Source organism: Anopheles coluzzii, chromosome 3 (genome assembly GCF_943734685.1).
Source record: "Anopheles coluzzii chromosome 3, AcolN3, whole genome shotgun sequence".
In the NCBI taxonomy this organism is placed as follows: domain Eukaryota; kingdom Metazoa; phylum Arthropoda; class Insecta; order Diptera; family Culicidae; genus Anopheles; species Anopheles coluzzii.
The window spans coordinates 11,339,804-11,360,026 of NC_064671.1; the positions used below are offsets into that span (position 1 = coordinate 11,339,804).

The window sequence follows — 20,223 nt, forward strand, 5'->3', positions numbered from 1 at the left end:
CCCGGTACATGAAAAAGGACGAGCCCAACCGCCCTTATATGACAGCGAGCGTGTGTGTGTGTGTGTTGACGTGACGGAGGAATTGATGACGTTGTTTTTTCTGCTTTTACTTCGCTCTACCTTCTCTCGTGCTGTGTCCACATATGGACACACATGTGGCTGGGATTTTGTGCTGTTTCCCCCCCCCCCCCCCCCCCTCTATCGGCTACCGGTTTTCCCTTATCCCATGTATCCCGTCATGTTGCATTGTAAGGATTATCGGGGTGGGTTTCAAATATTTTCCTCACGTTGTCCTTATTTTTTCGCTCTCCCTCCGCTCCCCCGTACGTGTCTGCATCAATCAGGATCATTATTTGACGTGGTGGTAGCGTGACGGCGTGGGATTGATTTCCTCTGACGGACCCACGGACTGGACGTGACGCGCGCGATGCACGTGCTTTCCGTGTTACATTGCCGTTTTTATGCCGGTGTTTACCTTTGGTCTGTTTTAAAACGCTTTAATGTTGGTAAATATTTTGCTTGTTGAAATGTCGGTTCAAATTCATCGAAATGTGAAACTTTTAGGTAAACATTTTACTCCTAAATGTGTGCCTAAATTTTCAACAATATCTGTGTTCATGATGGTTCCTAGCTGGCTAAAATCTCTTCCCCTTTACGCTTTACGCAAGCACCACAAGCACACATCCAACCGTCATTTCCATTTCCCGCAACATGCTTAAGCACTCTCGATGACAGAACCAGCATCAGCCCATTTATCATACGTTCTCGTTTGAAGTAGGAAGTAGGAGGTTGTGCCATCATGGGCTCTCTCGGTAGTTCGTTTAACCGCATTTGCATCTACCGTATGAAATCATTTTAAATGGGTGGTTTAATGTCATTTTCCCCCCAATTTAATTGCTATTTCTATTTCAAATCTTATAATCCTTCGTGCTTGTTTTTTTAACTACCCTTTTTAGCCATCTGTTTCTTATTGCTTTTGAGTGTGTTTTACCTTTCTCCATGTCTTTGCATTTTTTTATTGTTGATTTATTGGGGTTATAATTTTCGCTAATTGTTTTTTTTTCTCAAAAGCATAAAAAGAGACATTTTTTCTTGAATACAATTAATTGTTAACCGTTTATTTACCCCGGTCTCTCCGGCTGTTGGTGAGTGCTCGTGAATAAATAAAAATAATTATGCAAAGTCTTTTTGGTTGTTCTCCTTTTTTTTTGGGGTCAAACTCAAACTCATTTCTCAATGGTAAAAAAAAACAACTCATAATTTCCAACGACTTGTGCATTTGAAAATTCAATTCCTCCTAACCCGTTGTGTCTCTGCAAAAATGGATTTTACATCTATCGGACTTGTAAAAAAAAGAAGCTGTGCGCAGGATGTGTTTCTCTCGAACTCCTGTTTTCCATCGCAGACAGAGGCTTAAACTTACAAACAACATTTAAAATAAATTCCCTCCCCAAAAAAACGAGGAACCTTTTTTGTGTGTTTTTTGTTGGCAAAGGTATTTCCTCACTTGTCGCTGCTCTTATCCTTGTGGCCAAAAGTGGCAACATTTTTTCGCCCCCGACTCTCTGGGGCGCAGCAGCAGCAGGTGGTATGATGTGGTTGACCATTTTGTTGCCCTGTGCTGGCGTTTGTTAGTGTGTGCGGGGGGCTTAGCTCCAGTACGTGACTACACCGTGATACGGGGGAAGCGTTCTTCTGGCTCCTATTTACATTCCATTTTCCTTTTTGAGCGCGTATTTTGCACACGCCAAATGCTCACACTTTCACGCTCTACTAGTCGTTGTGCTGCTTCGTCTAATGGTCGTTTCCGCTGGCGCAAACCCACCGGGAGATCAATCGTTGAAAACGGGCGAAACACAGTGAAATCGAAATCATCTCATCCCGTCGTTCTGCGCGTGAACATCCTTTTTGCGCGCGGGGCAACAGAGACCCTTGCATCGCCATCCGCTGACATGTTCCCCGCTTCCCGTGTGAATGAGTGAGCGAATGCTTTCCATTTTTCGTTTCCCGCGGGGCGATTTTTTGTTTTATTTCGTTCTGTTGTTCCCCCGTTTTGTGGGACAGATGGTTCACGAATTGTTCCTCTGCTTCGAAAGGAGCAGCCGCCGAAGCAGGCAGCAGCAGCAACAGCGCATATGTTTTGCGCCCGTCTCGTCCACCTGTCTACAGACAGACGGAACAGGGACCAGGGCTTGTCGTCTGCTGGTTTCAATGTCCTTTTTTTGTGTTCAACACGAGCCGTTTTAGGAGGTTGAGGCGGTTGATGCTTTTACACAAGTGGCATACGTGACTTCCTGCAACAGTGGGACCCGGGCGGCGGCAGAGCAGCTGTGGTGTGGTTGGTGTGGAGGATGAGGGAAGTCGTCGCTTTGAAGAAGGATAAAGAAGGATTTAATTACCGATTTGGAAGCAAAGGATGAAGAGGAGGATCTTCACATTGTGTGTTTTATGTCAAATGTAAAATTCATTGATAAAGGTTTTGTTGGTGTAAGAGAAGGGGCGGCCAGGGGGTCCATTATTTGTTGCGGCATTATTTGTTTATTTACATTTATTTGTGCTTCATAATTCGACATAAGGGGAAATATTTAATTATTTTCGGAATTTCGCAACCAATCTTATTTCTAGTCATACATAGGAATCGTTAAATAAACTACACAATAAATGCACTCAAAATAATTTGTAAAAAAAAAAAAAAACAATATTAATCACTAATGCCATCCTTTTTCTCCTTTTCCATTTTCCTCCCTTTACTTTTAGGGCGATCAAATCCTTCCAGAAGCTGCTGTACGTCTGCCCGGACTTTGTGCGTGCGAATGAGGTACACCTGCGGCTTGGGCTTATGCTCAAGGTGAATGGAGATTACGAGCAATCGCTAAAGCACCTGCAGCTAGCGCTGAACGATTCGTCCCCGTGCACCCTAGCGCAGCTTGAGAGTAAGTTAAAAAAAAAGTGGCCGAGAACTGATGGATGGATAGATAGGCAGCGGCATATCCTTTTGTTTTAAGTCCATCGTTTTGTATGTGTGTGTGTGTCCTGTCTGTCGCGCACGGGGATGATTGATGGGTGTCGTCGCGATGTAAAACAAATGGGGCTCCCCTTTTACCTGGGTGCTGCAGAACCGACCGATTAACACCTTTCTAGGTTCGGGGTGAAGATGCGGGAGGCAAACGACCTGCAAAATGATGGTCTTTTTATTTGATCTTAATCAAACTTGCTTTCTTCGTTAGCGCAAGCGGAGGCAACACACATTCCAAAAGAGCCCAGGAAGAGAGATAATTAATGCGCCGTGGATGTATGCAATTCAATTAGAGGACGAAATGAGTCCACAACGCTCCAGGGTAAAGGCAGTACAGTTGCTCCGTTTTACCGTAACTGCACATGAAGACTCTCTTTGCTACAAATTGCCGTTTGGATGTCTTTTTAGGTACACAAGAGCTCGTAAGAAGCTACCTGTTTCATGTCCTGTGTTTTGTCGCTAGTGGTCGGTGTGTGTGTGTGTGTGTCATCACCATCAGCTGATGAAATGCCCATGGTGTGTCCCATGTTTGGTGAAAAATGTGCCAAAAGAGAGAGAGCGGTTCTTCTCCCCGCTGGCTAATGAGCTCTGGCAAAGGTGAATGTGCTTACCTGAGAAAGGGCCAGGGGATGGAATAACCCAGCAGAATAGCAGCCCATGGAGGGGACCCCCCGTTTGTGTGGCTCTGTGTTGCTGATAATATACACATAAACACATGGCGTGTGAGGAGGATCGCCCAGATAAATGCTGCAACAATTCGCGAACGTGTAAATGGGCCGGTTTGAGTTTTGAGCTGGACGCCTGCGAGAGGGGTGTGCTGGTGTGGTGTTCTTGCCATTGAGAAAAAGCCACAGACGACCCGACAAGGTGGCCCTGAGGGAGGAGGGTGTAATGTGCATTGCGGCAGGAATGATAAATAGCTCCAGCAACCACCGAGTCGACAGGTGGTCTAACCGCAAGCGCTACAAACTGGAAAAAAAGGACGCACAGACAGACGGACAGCAGGGAACAACGCTTCCCTACGATCGATACAAAGCAACACACACATATGGCTTGCAGATGCAATGGAATGTTTGGGCTTTTTTGACTGATGCGTTTTTCATCTGCGGCACGATTAGAAATCACATTCACCAACACCATCCTTGGTGGGGGCGATGCAGTACCCCCGGCACACCACAACAGAACACAGCAGGAGTGGCTATTATCCTGCAATTATGTTGTGTTGGTATGCGTTTCCCTGCTCTGCCGAGTGTATAAGGAAATATAGTTTTATTGACGACGTTCGTTGTTTAACATATCCCTGGCGGACACACACTGTTCACTGTTTAAAGCGATCGCTGTGTGTACATTTATGACTTTTGTTTCCCTTTTTGCCATGAATTTTGGGTTTATTGTCCTGCAATTCCTGACCATAAATACCAACAAAACTGTTTTCCTTTTTAAAATTTCAATGCCTGCCTGCTTGATTCCTAAAATATTGGCTTTTTCTTATTATACTTGCGCTCTACAATCGAGGGTATGTCCTTGTGCTCGTAGCTAAATCGAGTTAATAGACTCGTCACATCCTCCTCCAGGCTCATGTTTTTGTGGTGGTGTTTGTACAGTTTATTGGTCTTGCAGATGCATTTCTCTACCGACGTTGGGAACTAAATACAAACAGCTTCCGAAGCGGAACACTAGAGAAACTATAAATTTGCCCACAAAAAAAAACCTTTTGTGGGTGTTCTCTTATGGTTAATCTTGCGTTCTATTGATTTTTTTTAGCTTGAAGCTTGAGCTATTTGAAGCTTTCCTTTTTTTACAATAAAAGAAGAACCTTCTGCTGAAGGTTTTAGGATTTGCTATGCCTGCATAAAAAAAGAAGTAAAATTCCCTTTTTCCATTGGCCCTAGTAAAAGGACGATTTCTTTGCTTATTTTTTACGCCTGACCGTGAACTCCAAATGCTACGGGGTCCTACTTCGCTCGAAGGAATTGGGCAGAAGAGGTTGAATAGAGGAAAATACCTTCTTACCTTGTACCTTTATACATTTGCTCTCTCACCAATACACACACGGGTACAGCACTACGCGCGGGACCCTTTTTTTTACACATTAAATCCCGTGCCGGTTGGTTGTTGTTGGGTTCATCATGTTAGAAATCATCGACAGCTGCCTACCTCTCTACAGTCTCTCGCTCTCTCTACTACAGCATGGGTTGATGCTGTGTGGTGCCTTTAAGCTCGTCAAAACCGACTAGGCTACACCTAGAGTCCTTTCGGGAGGTTCCCAAATGCGACCTTCTTGAGGAGCTCCGTCAGGCAGGGCCATCAGTCTTATTCCGTCCGGTGGTGAGTCGTCAGCGAAGCGAGAGAGAGTGTGTGCGGAGTGAGTGTGTACCCATTTTGGCACCGTGTTGTGTTAGGTCGTGATTTTTCGGTTCGCTGTTGAAGGAAGTAAGGACCATCTCTTGCCGGTTGGATCCCCGCGTGTGAGTGTTCCTTGTCCCGCGTAAAATTAACTGTTTGCGTACATGCAACATTCAGCAAATGAGAACAAGGGGTTGCCAACTGAACTAAAGCAGTAACACTTTCTCACGAAACTCTCGCAACACCTTTCTTCAGCAGCAGCACCCCTTTAAAATTAACAAACATGACAAACTGTTGCATGTGTTGCTGCTGCCCCGTTTAGGCGTCTCTCTGCTGCACGCTGCATGTCACTGCACAAGCAATGTGAGGTGACCGTGGGTTGGTGTAAATTTATTCGCCCATTAAAACAGTGTTATTAATTAAAGGCCTTTCCGTGTTGTGTGTGTGTGTGTTTAAGCAGAAGGAGAGGGCCTTATTGCAGGATTGGCTCTAAGGTGCACGTGCGTGTTTGTGTTTGCGTTGACGTTGAAATCCGTAATCTTGCACTGTAGTGTGCAGTTCAGTTTTTTTTGCAGTTTCTCGGGAGGGGGGTACCTTATAATGGGAAACAATTTGTAGTGCATACGAAATGCAATTCCCTCCTGTCGCTTTCAACCGGAAATGGTTATAAAAAAGGTGCTAAACGGATTATGTTGTGTGTGTGCCAAGCCAAGCGCACTAAGAAAGATGGGGGAGAAGGTTGATGATTTGATGATGATGATGATAGTGATCGGAATCGATTTGCTTACCTTTTGACACAACAGTGCGGTGTGTATCACCTGTTGCTGTTTTATGTATCTGCCTCCCGGCACCACGTGCTCCTACAGCAAAGTACGAAGGAGAAGCAGCACCTGGAGACGGTGCAATAAAGCTTACATTTTAATCGGGTCCCGGACCAGTTTCCCGGTGCGTGAGTTATAGTGTTGCAAAATGGAAACATTCGTATCTTTCGTGAGTTGAATGTCCTCGTCGTCGTGATCGTCCTTCGCTGGTGGTGTTTGGTGGTTTGGTTTCGGGGGTTCTCTCTTTTTCCTCGTACACGCTTTCTCTCCTGTGTGTTCTTCTGTTCTGCTGTTTTGTTTTGCGACAGTCACCACTTGATCCCTTGCACTAACGGCGGCACTTTTTCTGTTCCATTTCCTTTCTTCCGGGGCGTGTTGCAGTCCGCTTTCACGTCGCCCATCTGTATGAGGTGCAGAACAAGTACAGGACAGCGAAGGAGGCATACGAGCGGCTACTGGCAAGCAAGCAGCTGACGTCGTCACTGAAGGCCGACATCTACCGGCAGCTGGGATGGATGTACCACACCGTTGAGCTGCTCGGCGACAAGGTGCAACGGGAGCGGCTCGCCATCCACTGTCTGCAGAAGTCGATCGAGGCGGAACCGCGCTCGGGCCAGACGCTCTACCTGCTCGGCCGCTGCTTCGCCGGCATCAACAAGGTGCACGACGCGTTCATCGCCTACCGGAACTCGGTGGAGAAGAGCGAAGGGAACGCGGACACATGGTGCTCCATCGGGTAAGTGGTCCAATCGGCCTTCCCCCGCACGACTGCACACTGTTCTGAACCGGGGTTTGTGTTTTCTCTCTCTGCAGAGTGCTCTACCAGCAGCAGAACCAGCCTATGGATGCGCTGCAGGCCTACATCTGTGCCGTGCAGCTAGATAAGTCACACTCAGCCGCCTGGACCAACCTGGGCATACTGTACGAGAGCTGCAATCAGCCGCGGGACGCATACGCCTGCTTCCGCAACGCCACCATCAACCAGGACCAGCAGAAAGACCGTACGGTCAGTGCGTGCGAGAAGTCAACCGTACCGGCCGCTTCAACCGGCACTACTACAGCGGCGACCGGTGGTGCAACAACCGCAGCCGCCGCCAGCGGAACGTCGTCGGTTACGGCGAACAGCGCGGCCGCGGGCACACCGGAAACGAGCAGCAGCAGCGGCACCCCAACAGCAGGGACAACAGCACCCAATACTCAGCCGACGGTGCTCGGTGGTGATCTAAGCAACGGTGGCAACAACGGTGCCAACAGTAACAGCAGCAGCAGCAGTAGATCGCAAAGCCTTACCCAGCGTATCAAATTCCTGCAGCAGCATCTCGGTAACGCTCCTATGCCGAGCATAACGTCCAAACGGCGGCAGCTACCGTCAATTGAGGAGGCCTGGAATCTGCCCATTTCCAATGAGATGAGTTCGCGACAGCAACAGACCGCCCAGGCACAGCAACGCCAGTTTCAGAAAGGCTACGGACAGGTGAGTGTTGTCTTTGTTTTTGTGTACGAAGGAATGAAATTAAATGATTCAAAATAATTTCTATTGATCCTCTTGTGATGGGAGAGAGAGAGAAGTGATACAAGAAGCCGGTTTGGAAAAAAAACGAAATGAGCTCACTGTTTGTTATGCGTCGAAAGTCCGATAGATGGCGCGCGTGTGGAAAAGGAGAAATGCTGTAATGTTCTAAAAACTTTGTTGTTCGATGTTCTAAAAACTGCACGTGTTTCTATCTCCTTAAATTGAGGAGTATTTTACATTTATTAATTTTATTTGTTAATTTTACATAACGTAAATGTAAAAAGGCCTATATTGTTAATATGCTGCCGTATAATTTTTTTTTATTTTGAGCTGCCCAGTCGGGTTCTAAAATCGATGCTGAGTTTTTTAGTTCACGTTTGATTCGAACTCACCATAGTGAGCGCTCAGTTCGAACTCACTTGGATGGCACTTTGCCCGTAAAATGTTCAGAATTATAGCTAGATGAGCATGTTATTAAATAATTCATCTAGAAAAGGCTATTTAAATGATTAAAAAAAAGTCTGAAATATTTTACATGCATTAGGATACTACAACATTCAATCTTTGTTAAAAGAGAAATACCACCATGCAGAACAAAACTCGCCCATAGTGCAAACAGTGGGCAAGAGACGTTTCTCACTGCTCTCACGACCATTCACAGTTCCATTTCGTTTCGCGCGCCGTCCTAGCCGGTTGTGCTTCATAGTGCCGCTCCAAGCTAGTTAATTCTTTCTTTAGTGAAATTCAATTAGAAAATGTTTTTTCTCGTTTTCCATCAAATTGTGTTAATCCTTTAACTTTGGCACTCGCATTTTGTTGCGCTTTTTTCGTGTGTAAAAATGTAGTTTAAACACGCGGAAACCGCATGGTACGCGACCATGCGGTTTTACTTGGAAATGCACAAAGTGAGGTTAGACCCGCTTGCCGGATAAAGGTAAGGTTCAACGAACTCTAGCCGTTCCTGTATCGCCGGTTGACCTTGAGAGCGGACAAATTTCGCTCTGCCAGAGAGAAAGCGAGAGTGAATTTGCCAAAAAATCTTATTGCGCGTGATTATTCCCTTTCCTCCGCGACCGGCTTGTGTGTTCTCTATCTCTCTCTCGAGCTAAGAGGTCAATGTACGCATTACGAGGTGACGTTCAGTGTAGCACTTTATCGATTGGAGTGTGGCCACCGTCGCAGAATGCAAGATTGACCGGGACGTGTGTCCCGGAGTCAGGTTTCGCTAACACCACCCTCACTTACCCATACGGTGGAGCTTTGATAGTACCAATGGCTACAGAATATCTGCCACCTGCTCCTAACCTCAAATTCCCTGCACCGCTTCGACCACGTGGTAACATTCTTCCTTCCTCTTCCTAGGGTGCCCAGTACCATCCCGGACAGCAGCCGCAACAGCAGCAAGTGGGCAGCAACAATGGTCTGCCGAACAAGCGCTTCAAGCAGGAGGATGGCAGACCCGGCAGCGGACCAGCCGGTGGTGGTGTGGTCGGAACGGTGGCCGGCCAGCCGGTGCCACCGTTCTACCTTAACCAGCAGCAGGTGTTGCAGCTGCAGTTCCTGCAGAACCAGAACAATCTGACCGCCCAGCAGCAGGCCATGCTGCAGACGCTCACCAACCAGTACCGGTTGATGAGGGAGCACCAGCTGCGCCTTCAGCAGCAGCGAAGTCAGCAGCTGCAACAGCAACAACAACAGGCCGCCGGGTTCCAGGGTCAGCCGCCGCAGCAGGGCGGTAACGGTGGGTTTGGGCTGGCGGCAGGGAACAAAACGCCCCAGTCGGGTATCGTGCCGCAGACGGGCTTCGTGAACGATGGCCACTTCTCGCCAGCGACCGGACAGTCGCAGCAGACGGCGGGCATGCCGTACAAGTCGGCCGGTACGTACGCACCGTCCGGGTTTACGGTGCCGAGCGGTCAGGCAGCGGCAACGACGCCGGGAGGCTTCACACAGATCACCTCCGGCTCGAATCATCAGGCCGATATAGGTAGGTCGAATAGAGGGTTAAGCTCTTAACACACATGATGCCAACGTTCTCGTTGTGGGGAATCCGCAAATAGTAAATTTACCCACTCCTTACAAATGTTTGGCAGAGCATATTATATGAACGCAATGAGAGTTCTTGTGGGAGTCAATTCTATCTGCAAGGGCTTTTGATTCATTCATACATCTAATCATGAAGGATGAGAATAGATAAAACAAATCATAGCAAAAGATTTTACATCATTTTCATAACACTTTTCTCTTTCCTTCTCCCCAGCCATTCAGTCCATCCTCGACGACAAGGCTACCTTCGCCGAATCCCTGCTCAAACAGCTTAGCTCACCAACGGGAGACGGCCAAGACGTGTCCGACCCCTCCACCACCACCACCACCAGCAGCAGCAGTACCAAGTCCCCACCGATAAAAGCGGAAGCAACCTCGACGACGACAGCGGCAGCTGCCGGCAGTGGTGCGAAACGTCAACTGCTAACCGGCAGCAAGCAGCAGCACCACCCGGACATTAAGCTGGAACCGGTCGTAAAGCTCGAGAAGCTACCCTCCCCCTCCAGCGGAGGTTTGGACGGATCGTCGTCCTCTCCCTCCTCCTCCTCCTCCGTCGGCGGTGACTTTAAGATCTCAATGTCGGCGAAAGACATCCAGCAGCTAGTGCGCAAGCAGCGCCAGGCGGGCGAACTAAAGGACGTTCCGGCCGTCTGTTCGGTCCTGTCAGCCGATGCGCCCCCGCCCTGCCCGCCCGACTGTCCACCGACACGGCTTACCCGCGAACAGCTCCAGCCCCCGACGCCGTCCGTGTTTTTGGAGAACAAAAAGGACGCGTTCAGTCCGCAGCTGCAGGAGTTTTGTCTGAAGCATCCGATCGCGGTGGTGAGGCAGCTCGGTGCGGCCCTGAAGCTGGATTTGGGGCTGTTTTCGACCAAAACGCTTGTGGAGGCGAACCCGGACCACACGGTGGAGGTGCGGACGCAGGTACATCAGTCGCCGGACGAGAACTGGGACGGAAACAAGAACTCGAAGGTGTGGGCTTGCATATCGCACCGATCGCACACCACCATCGCCAAGTACGCGCAGTACCAGGCGTCGAGCTTTTCGGACAAGATTAAGGTGAGTGTTGTTGGCTGGAAGGGAAAGAAGCATTTATGTCGTGTGTTTGTTTGCGACGAAAACGCTCCAAATGATGTTCGAAAACATAACTTTCGTTCTACTGAATGAAATCTTTGAAGAAGTTCTTATTAAATTCGCTGATGTCTTTTTATTGAAAAAATCGTTTTAATGTCGTATTTTTTGGCGTATGAACTGTTGAAATTAACTTTTTTTTTTCATTTCCTTCCTCTCACAGGAGGAGCGTGACAAGCTGGCCGGCATTTCGACCGCCTCCACCAACTCCGACTCCGACTCGAAGGATTCCATCTCGAACAGTGGCAGTGCGTGCGGCGGCGGTGGTGGTACGGGAGCGACCAGTGGTGGTGGAACCGGTACCGGTGGCGGTAACAGCTCCGCTGCCGGCAACGGCAAACGGAAGAAGTGCAAAAACGGTAACAAAATGTTACGCTTCGGCACGAACGTCGATCTGTCCGATGAGCGTAAGTGGAAGGCGCAGCTGCAGGAGCTACAGAAGCTGCCACCGTTTGCGCGCGTCGTTTCGGCCGCCAACATGCTGTCACACGTCGGTCACATGATCCTTGGGATGAACACGGTGCAGCTGTACATGAAGGTGCCGGGCAGCAGGACGCCCGGTCACCAGGAGAACAATAACTTCTGCTCGATCAACATCAATATTGGGCCGGGCGATTGTGAGTGGTTTGCGACGCCCGACTCGTACTGGGGCGGCATCCAGGCGCTGTGCGAGAAGAACAACATCAACTATCTGCACGGGTCGTGGTGGCCGGCGCTCGAGGATCTGTACGCGGAAAACATACCGGTGTACCGGTTCACGCAACGGCCGGGCGATCTGGTGTGGGTTAATGCGGGGTAAGTGAAGGAGGTTCGAATAAAGCTGTTGGCGAATGTTACTTACATTTTTTGGTGCGTTTTTACAGATGTGTCCACTGGGTGCAGGCCATCGGCTGGTGTAATAATATTGCCTGGAACGTGGGCCCACTGACGGCGCGACAATATCAGCTGGCGGTGGAGCGGTACGAGTGGAACAAGCTCGAAAGCTACAAGAGCATCGTGCCGATGGTGCACTTGAGCTGGAATCTCGCCCGCAACATCAAGGTGTCCGACCCGAAGATGTTTGAATCGATCAAGTAAGTGTGTTTGTATTGTTTTTATGTTAAAGAAAATGGATTATGTTCGTAATTTTCTATGATGAATCAAAACAAATTATCCTTTTAACTTTCGTTCTTCTGAATCAAAGTGTAGAGAAACTGTTATCACTGAAAATATCCTTATTACGATCACCTGACGTGTGTGTTGTTTTCACCTTTCGAACTGCTTTGTCTAATGCCATGATTCTCTTCTTCCCCTGAACAGAACCTGCCTAATGCAGACGATGAAACACTGTATGCAGGTGCTGGAGTACGTGAAGTCCCTGCACATCGAGGTCCGGTTTCATGGGCGCGGTAAAAACGAAGCATCACACTACTGCGGCCAATGTGAGGTAAGATTTTGTTTGTTTGTTTTGCGCTGTTCTGTTCTACTTTGTAATCAAATAGTACGCACAGTGCTGCAAAATATCACGAGCATCACGAGATGATGTTCACCAACGAAAACAATGAACATATCCGTGGTAGCTTGATGATCATTGCTGATACTCAATGAAAGTGCGTCATGGCATACTGGAAACGTCATGCGATTGCTTGAGTCTAACACGATACACGAACTGACATGCTGAGCTTAATGACGGCGCAAGCATAATGATGTCACCAACACTCATGACTGAAACAAAACTCAAATCAGCTCACGTACACAACTGAGACTCAAACAGCTGTTGGATCAATCACATGCTTGGTGACATTTTGTTTAGCACCCAACTCTTAGTCACTCACTAGGTCATGACATTTTCAGTCGATGATAATCACGAAATTCTTGGAATATACTTGGCGTGTAGTCCCAAGCAACAAAATGAGCATGCTTGCTCGCTCTGTTTGGTTTTATGGTCTGTCGGGTCAAATAAACCGAGAAAACATGCTCATTTTGTTTCTTGGAACCACTTGCACACACCGCATATCTCTCATGACTATCGTGATGATCACTGACAGAAAATGTCACGACCAGTGACATTTTGCTGAAATGATCACAGTAAAAAAAGTCATGACATAGTGACTGGTTAAGCGATAGTCGCAAAAATGTCACGAAGTATGTATTGGTTACAAAAATCGTTTTGAGTATCACCTCTGGTCATCACAATGCAGTACGTGACGCTGACACGGAGTTTGTTTCAGTCAGATTTTTTTTTATGAGAATGACAGTGACATTTTGCAGCACTGATTACGCATCACGAATGAAGTTGACACGTCTCGAAGTATGCTCACTGGTTTGGGAACTTGCTCGGGAGGTTCAGCTTTCGCTATATTGGTGCTAGAGTAAACCCCATCTGCTATCATAGGCGTTCCGGATCCTATCGTTATTTCATTTGTCGTAGGAACAGGGTGCAAGAGAGCAGAACATTTCCCCTAGCCCTCTTACACACTCATCTTACTCTACCCCCTTGCTTTTGAAAGCTCGATTTCTAACCACATTTGCCCCTTTTTTCCCTCCCTTCAGGTGGAAGTGTTCAATGTGCTGTTCATTCGCGAGCAGGAAAAGCGCCACATCGTGCACTGTATGGGTTGCGCCCGGAAGCAGTCGCCCGGGCTGCAGGGTTTCGTGTGCCTCGAGGAGTACACGCTGGACGAGCTGATGCAGGTGTACGATGCGTTCGTGCTGCATACACCGCCCCCGCCACTGCCACCGATTGCAGCACCGCCAGCGCAATCGCCCCAGCACGTCCAGCAGCCCGCCTCCTCGCCGGCCGGAGCGCTGATAAATGTAAGCTCTTCTTCTACTGCCGTCGCCGCCGCCACATCGTGTTCATCGTCGTCCGCGTCGGCTGCTGGTGGTGGTGCTGGTGCTGGTGGTGGCACTGGATCGGTGCCGGTGGCTTCGTAAGCCGCTGCCACCGCCCCGCCGTCGTCATCCTTCTTAGGATCCTTTCGGAAGTGGGATGGACCTGGGGTGTGGTAGGGTTGTTGTACCAAACAACAACACTCACCCTCCCCATCCTCTCCAAAACCGTTTTCTCTCGGCCCCACCAAATTCTGCACTACGCTGCACTGCAACTTCTCCTGCACGAGTGCGTGCGCGCGCGCGCGTGTGCGTGATACTGTGGTAGCGTTGTTTTACTTCGGTAAGTTTAGTTTTAATTTAGTTCAAATGTACGCATAATGTGTATCCCCTGCATATAATATAATATCTCCTTACGGAGAGGAAGGAAGGGTTCGTGTAAAGAGTATATAGAAAGCGAAAAACAAATAGGCTATAGGCGCAAGAGCGAGAGATTTATATTAGGCACACGCTCGCGCACCACCCGTCGGTGTGTGGGTTAGAAATCAGCGAAGCTATAGGGAAAAGAGCAAAGAAAAGAAGCACTTAGGCGCAAAGAAAGGCGAACGAATTATATTGTATAGAAATGTTTTACAGGGCTATTAGACTTGTTTTCCTCTTCTGTTTCGTTCAATTGTTTGAATTTCAAACCTCCAAAAGACTTGTATGAAATTACTAATTTGCAAATTACGCTACACTCTTACGATTAATACTGCTACTACTACTACTACTACCACCACTACTACGCTTAGTCTCGAGACCCTGAAACTCTCGTACGGCACATTTCAGGAATATGTGGATGGCGTTGCGACGAAATTGTGGATATTGTTTTAGAGAAAAGCGTTGAAAGAAGAGAAGAGGGAACGTTTCCTTTAAAAAGGAGGGTAGATTGTACATATATAACGCAACCAACACGACCCTCCTCACGCCCTCGGTGGTGTGTGTGTGACTGGCGATCGTTCAAGTGAGTCGAACAATCTGTCGAACCTGCTCTGCTGCTGCGGGGGGGGTGCGCGAATGTTGCGCATCACCTGCCACACGCGAGCGCGCGTACTGTAAAGCTAGTTCGCAGCTGCAAAAAACACCACTCTTAGTGTTTAAGTAAATATGCGTGCGCGTGCATTCGTTTATATAAGAGGGGAAGGAGAACACAAAACATATGGCACTCAGAAAGGAGACGACACAACATTAGAAGATCGATTTGAGTGATCGCTTGTGGCCCGTCGTTTTACAATGTTTACAGCATTAAACACACACACTCTCTCTCACAACCCGCGTTAAAGGCAATATTTTCTTTTTGTTTTGTACTCACAACACCCTTTGAGAAGACACGATCATCGCGCAGAGCGAGCGTGATCCGGTTTATGTTGGTGATTAGTGTTTAAGTAGTTAATTTATTTCACCATCGCAAGGTGTGTATCGTATTGTATATGTAAATGTGTATTAATGTGTATCCGTTGGCAGCGATATTTGACTCGAATCTGCCATTATTTTTTTAAAAATATGTGTTAACATCGCTCGCGTTGTGTATGTGTATTGTGTATACTCAAATTAGATCATGTGTTTTCTTATGTGATGTTCTCCTTTCTTTGTGTACGCTCTTTGTTACGTTACAATACAAAAGTTGTGTGTGTATGTACTGGTCTTGTACTTTCTGCTCTGAGTTTTTGATTTTCTTTTTTGAGAGGGATTCGTTCGAGGGTTGGTGTCCCGGTTTTTGTGTGTGTGTCTGTTTCCGAGTCGTCTCTAGGAGGAGAAGGTGTATGTGTGTCCTGTGTATCGGGCCTGTGTTGCGTGTTTGAGTGTTTGTGCCGCGCAGTAGTAATTCGGGTTTTTAAACAAATTATCACATAATTCCTCACTAAGGCTTTTGTGCAACTAAAATACGCGCTCCAAGTATGTGTGTATATTAGTGCCTTTCATGTGAGATGTTTTTCTTGGAAAAAATATACTTTGTCCTGTATTTCCGGTCTGTTTTAGAGACTCATTTGAATGATTTGGTTTGGTTTTCGTATCGGAAACAAGTTCATCTGAAAGACGTTGTGTGTTCGGTTTCGTTTGTTGATCGTTTGATTAATCCGCCATCTGTGTATCAAACAAAAGCTAGCTTGCCAAACAAAAAAAAAAAAACATTACGTAAAACTCTTACACAGGCACGATAAATGAAAATGCAATAAAACAAATTTAAGCAAACAATAAACTGCGCATACAAATGAATCCACAAACATGAAAAGTTTACAACCAAAAATATGCCACTTGTTGTTTGAGAATGATGTAATGTGGTGTGTGTTCAAGTATGGTACGAAAAGAAATTAGCCAACAATTCACTGCAAACAACAACAAACAAATTTAACTCAGGAATAATTGTGTAGACAACAATCTTGCCTAACCCAACAAATAGACAACAACAGAAAATTCCCTCACTCTCTATCTCTCTCTCTAAGTAAGAGAGGCCCAAATAGAGCAATGCTGCCACTGGTTTACATAGGGGAAGCGAAACTGTAGGCCAATACAGAACGGCGTAACCTCTCGATAAGTTAACATTTTTGATAACGCTCTTACAAAACTGGCAAGGAAAGAGGAAGAAGAAGGAGTGGGTGAGATGCTTTGAACGTATCCGGTGAGACGATCGAGCGATCTCACTCAATGAAAAAGTTCTATAAAAGTTCGTGTTTTATATATCGGTTCTCTGAGTGCCTAACGAGAGGACTGCGCGCCGCCGACCCACAGGGGATTCATTTTGAAGGTTGTTCATCTTATAGCATTGGTTTTTGCCTTCTGGCAAACACCAATCGCTTTCACGTTCTCTTCCCGATGCTCAAGCAGGAAGTATATGGTTAAAAGAGTAACATTTATTTCTAAATTACTTTAATGGACTTAAGTTACGAGCAAAACTCTTTGATTGATCTCAAAAAAGGAAAAGCCGCCGAAAGGAAAACAATTCAACAAAGAATGCATCCAATAAGCGCGCTCCCTTTTACATCTCTTGAATTCGTGAGGTGATCGTGCGCACGGGCGCGAAATGCCTAAATGGTCTCGTCAGAGTCTGCATTGTTACCCCCAACACGTGTCTTTCATGTATAGTTTTTAAAAACAAATACTTTCTTCTTTTTCGAGTAGTTTGCAAACCAATCATGAAAGTACAGGTCGAAAAAGAAGCCCAAAACAAAACCTATCAGAACATAGCAAATCGATGAAGAATGCGTGTACGATGTGGTGTAGAAAATGTATGGCAAGATTGTTTCTTCGAGGGTTTGTTGCTTGCATCCTTTCTTAGTTGAATGTTGACTGCACTGTTGGTTCCTAAAAGGAACTTACTCTAACACTTTGTTCGAACACGATGCTTTTAAAAAAATGACAAAAATTACGATCCACGATCGTTTAGAAAATCGTTCTGTGGAGTCTGAAACACTGTACTCTTTGCTTTCGTTTATCAAATTTAGATGATTGCTAATAGACACCCAAATTTTGAGCTAAAAGCCTTTCTAAACAAGCAATAAGAATGTGCGGTGGGGGGAAAAGAAAGCGATTTCGTTAAAAATTTACTTCCATTTCACGTTAGTTTCTTCTAAAAAAATACTCTCCACCATCCATCCACTTCGTTCGTATCTTTCCAACTAGTTGAGAGAGAATAAACATAAGAGAAGGAGGCACATTGGCGTAGTATAAGCTGAGCCAATCAACCTGTGCTTTGTACATTGTTTAAAACTACGTGTGTGAAAAGAGCTATATTTTGTGTGTGTGTGTGTGTGTGTGTGCGCGCGCGGATGGTTCCACAAGCCCTCCACCCACCAGGCAGCCCCACAGTGTGTAAGGGTGACAAACACACCTGGAACAAAATGCTGCTGGGGGTGGGATTGTGGATCTCACACAACAAAACTACATGTTTATGAGTGCGATTAGAGCGTGTGTGTGGTGCGATCGTGTGCGATCGTGTGTAAAAGTATTTTTATGATTTTATTCTTTATGAAGTCAGAGAAAATAAATAATTCGAAAGGGAAAGAAAAGCAAGATCAATATCGAACTCAATAAGGGCCAGCACAACCTATAGCAAAGCAGAAACAATCAGAGAAAAGAGAAAACATATAAAAGGGAACCACAATTGTTGTAATGTGGGAACATACACAGACAAGCAAACACGGAATAGATTCTTTCGTTCAGGTGCTAATAATGCGACGAAAATACAGGGGATGCTTGGAAAATTACATTCTTTTACTTCTAGCAAGCGAACATCACTTCCGAAGACAGCTATAAAGAAGACGGGGTCGTTTTTTGTTTGCGGAAGAATTGTCTCCCAATCACCATAATATATGCCGTAGTTGAACGACGGATGTTACTCTACTAGTGTGAGAGCGCCGCGCTTGTATTTGGAGCAGGTGGAAACCGTGCCCAGTTTCACCCGAACTCTGATACACGTTTTCTTCTATCACTTTTCCCCTTATTTACTCCGGTATGAGCACATCCGGTTTTGTAGTAAGATGTTAAGAGAGGGGACTTGCTCAGTTGTTTTAAATCATCCCCCTCCCCACATAAGATGGATGGATATACGTTTGGCTGTCTGTCACGGCCACGACGATTCTCCTTACAGCAGAAGACATCCTATTGTGAACGTGATCCTTTTGACGACACACACACTACTGCTCATTGCTGGATGATGCGTGTCATGCGTCGAGCGAACGTGATCAGCGAACAGTTTGTTGTATCGTTTTGTTTTGTGACCGTTTTATGCTTTTTCTATGCGACGGTGGTGGTGCATTTTTGCTTTAAAAAATGAACCCAAAATTTACATTCAAATCATGCCAAAAAAAAAAAAGAAGGGACTTCAAAATTTTCCATTTGCTGCACCCCCCAGAACACTATTCTCATGAACCCAACAACACATACCTCCCATTTCCTTCGATAAAAACAAATTCAAATTATTCCCTTGGAATGTGTGGTTTTACTTTATACTACAATGCAAGAACGGCATAGAAAGTGAAAAGGAAATGGGAAACAGCAACAGAAATGAATGGGGAATCGTCGGGGGTTTTGCTTATATTGTTCAGAAAAAAAGGCCCAAAAAGGAAAAAGGAAAAGGATCTACTACTCTGTTTGCAAAGCAAAATGTTCTGCAATTTTAACGCAACGGGATTTTGTGTTACTAATTGGGTTCCGCGTAAAATTGGTGCGTAGAAAGGTGTGTGCGTGCAAATATGTACCACAATAAGTTTAAAAGAACAAAAAACGTGTACAAATAAAAACAAAGAATAAGAAATAGAATTCCGCAAAGAAAAATTGCAAAATATTATACATATACATTGTAATGGAATGAAACCAGTAGATCACTGCCATTTTGTACCAGGGACACACACATCCACGCACGGTACGAACTAATTTGCCTTGCCTTTGGCTGCTGACCGGGGCCGCTTTTTTTGGTCCAAAGTGGTGAGCATTAGTTTTCCCGTGCCGCGTGTGTGTGTGTGTGTTATGGGCAAAGAGTAATCAAACGTGGGTGGGTTTAAGCGAATAGAGAAAGGAATAAGAGCGCGTCGCCGTAGGTAAAGAAAAGAGAAGGGTTATGTTGTGTACAGGAAACCCGATCTAAGGTACAGGATCAGAGGGCAGAGATTAGATTCACAATTTTATTAATTAAAGAAGGAAAGGATCGTGTGTGAGTGAAAGAGAATGAATGAATGAGCGCAGAAATGGTTGCAAAAGGAGTACGAATGAACGTTTGACGAATGATAAGATGAGTGTAAGATTATTGAATGTCATTTAGTATCGAAGAGAATGAATGTGTCACAGGGAAAGCATTAGGATAAACTCAAATAGGACATATGGATAGCAACGGAGAAGTGGGAAGAGATTTGCCGGAACGGAAACGGATCGACCATGTTTTGTATAAAGTAAAACAAGTGTGTATAATTCGACACTATTTTTCCTCCACCTTCACCCAAATACACATGATAATCACACATGATCGTAAAAGTAGAAAAATCGTGTGTATGTGTATGTGTGTGTTGGGGTTCCTCATCATCATCAATTGGCAGATTTCAATTTTTACTGCTATATTACTTAACATCCACACTTTGCACATTTCACATCGCTTCACATATTGAATTGGCTACGAAGAACAATTGGGGAATGTTAGCATGGGGAGAGAGAGAGAGAGATGTTCCTCTATCATTGGCTACAATTGGCGCATAAGTTCTGTGTACACCAATGCTGCAAAAACCCCTTCGAGATGAGCACACTCTATCTATACCCCATGTGTGGGCAGAAGGCGAAACAAAAAGGTGCTATAAGCTGATTTAACTTAACGCATACACACTTTAAGAATTGGCTTAAGACCGTATATGTGTAAAAGCAAACAAAACCAAAAGAAAACACTGCACTTTATCGCACTACAATGAACAAGAAACTACAATTTCACTAACATATAATGTATCATATAAAAACACAAAACGCCAAGTGCATCAACCCCGCAGAAGCTGTTAACACACTCTACCTTTGAATGAGAG

General features: G+C 45.9%; 1 protein-coding gene across 3 annotated transcripts in view; it reads left to right on the forward strand.

Moving 5' to 3' along the window:
* The window catches only part of LOC120956422 (histone demethylase UTY), a 97,740-nt gene extending 78,826 nt beyond the window's left edge, over window positions 1–18,914 (forward strand). For all 3 annotated transcript variants that reach the window (XM_040377879.2, XM_049608160.1, XM_049608161.1), the window contains 9 exons: window positions 2,758–2,933; window positions 6,565–6,919; window positions 6,997–7,657; window positions 9,059–9,683; window positions 9,957–10,801; window positions 11,037–11,668; window positions 11,737–11,946; window positions 12,173–12,299; window positions 13,406–18,914. In XM_040377879.2, coding sequence (XP_040233813.2) covers window positions 2,758–2,933; window positions 6,565–6,919; window positions 6,997–7,657; window positions 9,059–9,683; window positions 9,957–10,801; window positions 11,037–11,668; window positions 11,737–11,946; window positions 12,173–12,299; window positions 13,406–13,789 — 4,015 coding nt within the window. In that variant the 3' untranslated portion in view covers window positions 13,790–18,914. The remainder of the gene's footprint in view (window positions 1–2,757; window positions 2,934–6,564; window positions 6,920–6,996; window positions 7,658–9,058; window positions 9,684–9,956; window positions 10,802–11,036; window positions 11,669–11,736; window positions 11,947–12,172; window positions 12,300–13,405) is intronic.
* Window positions 18,915–20,223: the final 1,309 nt, after the last annotated feature.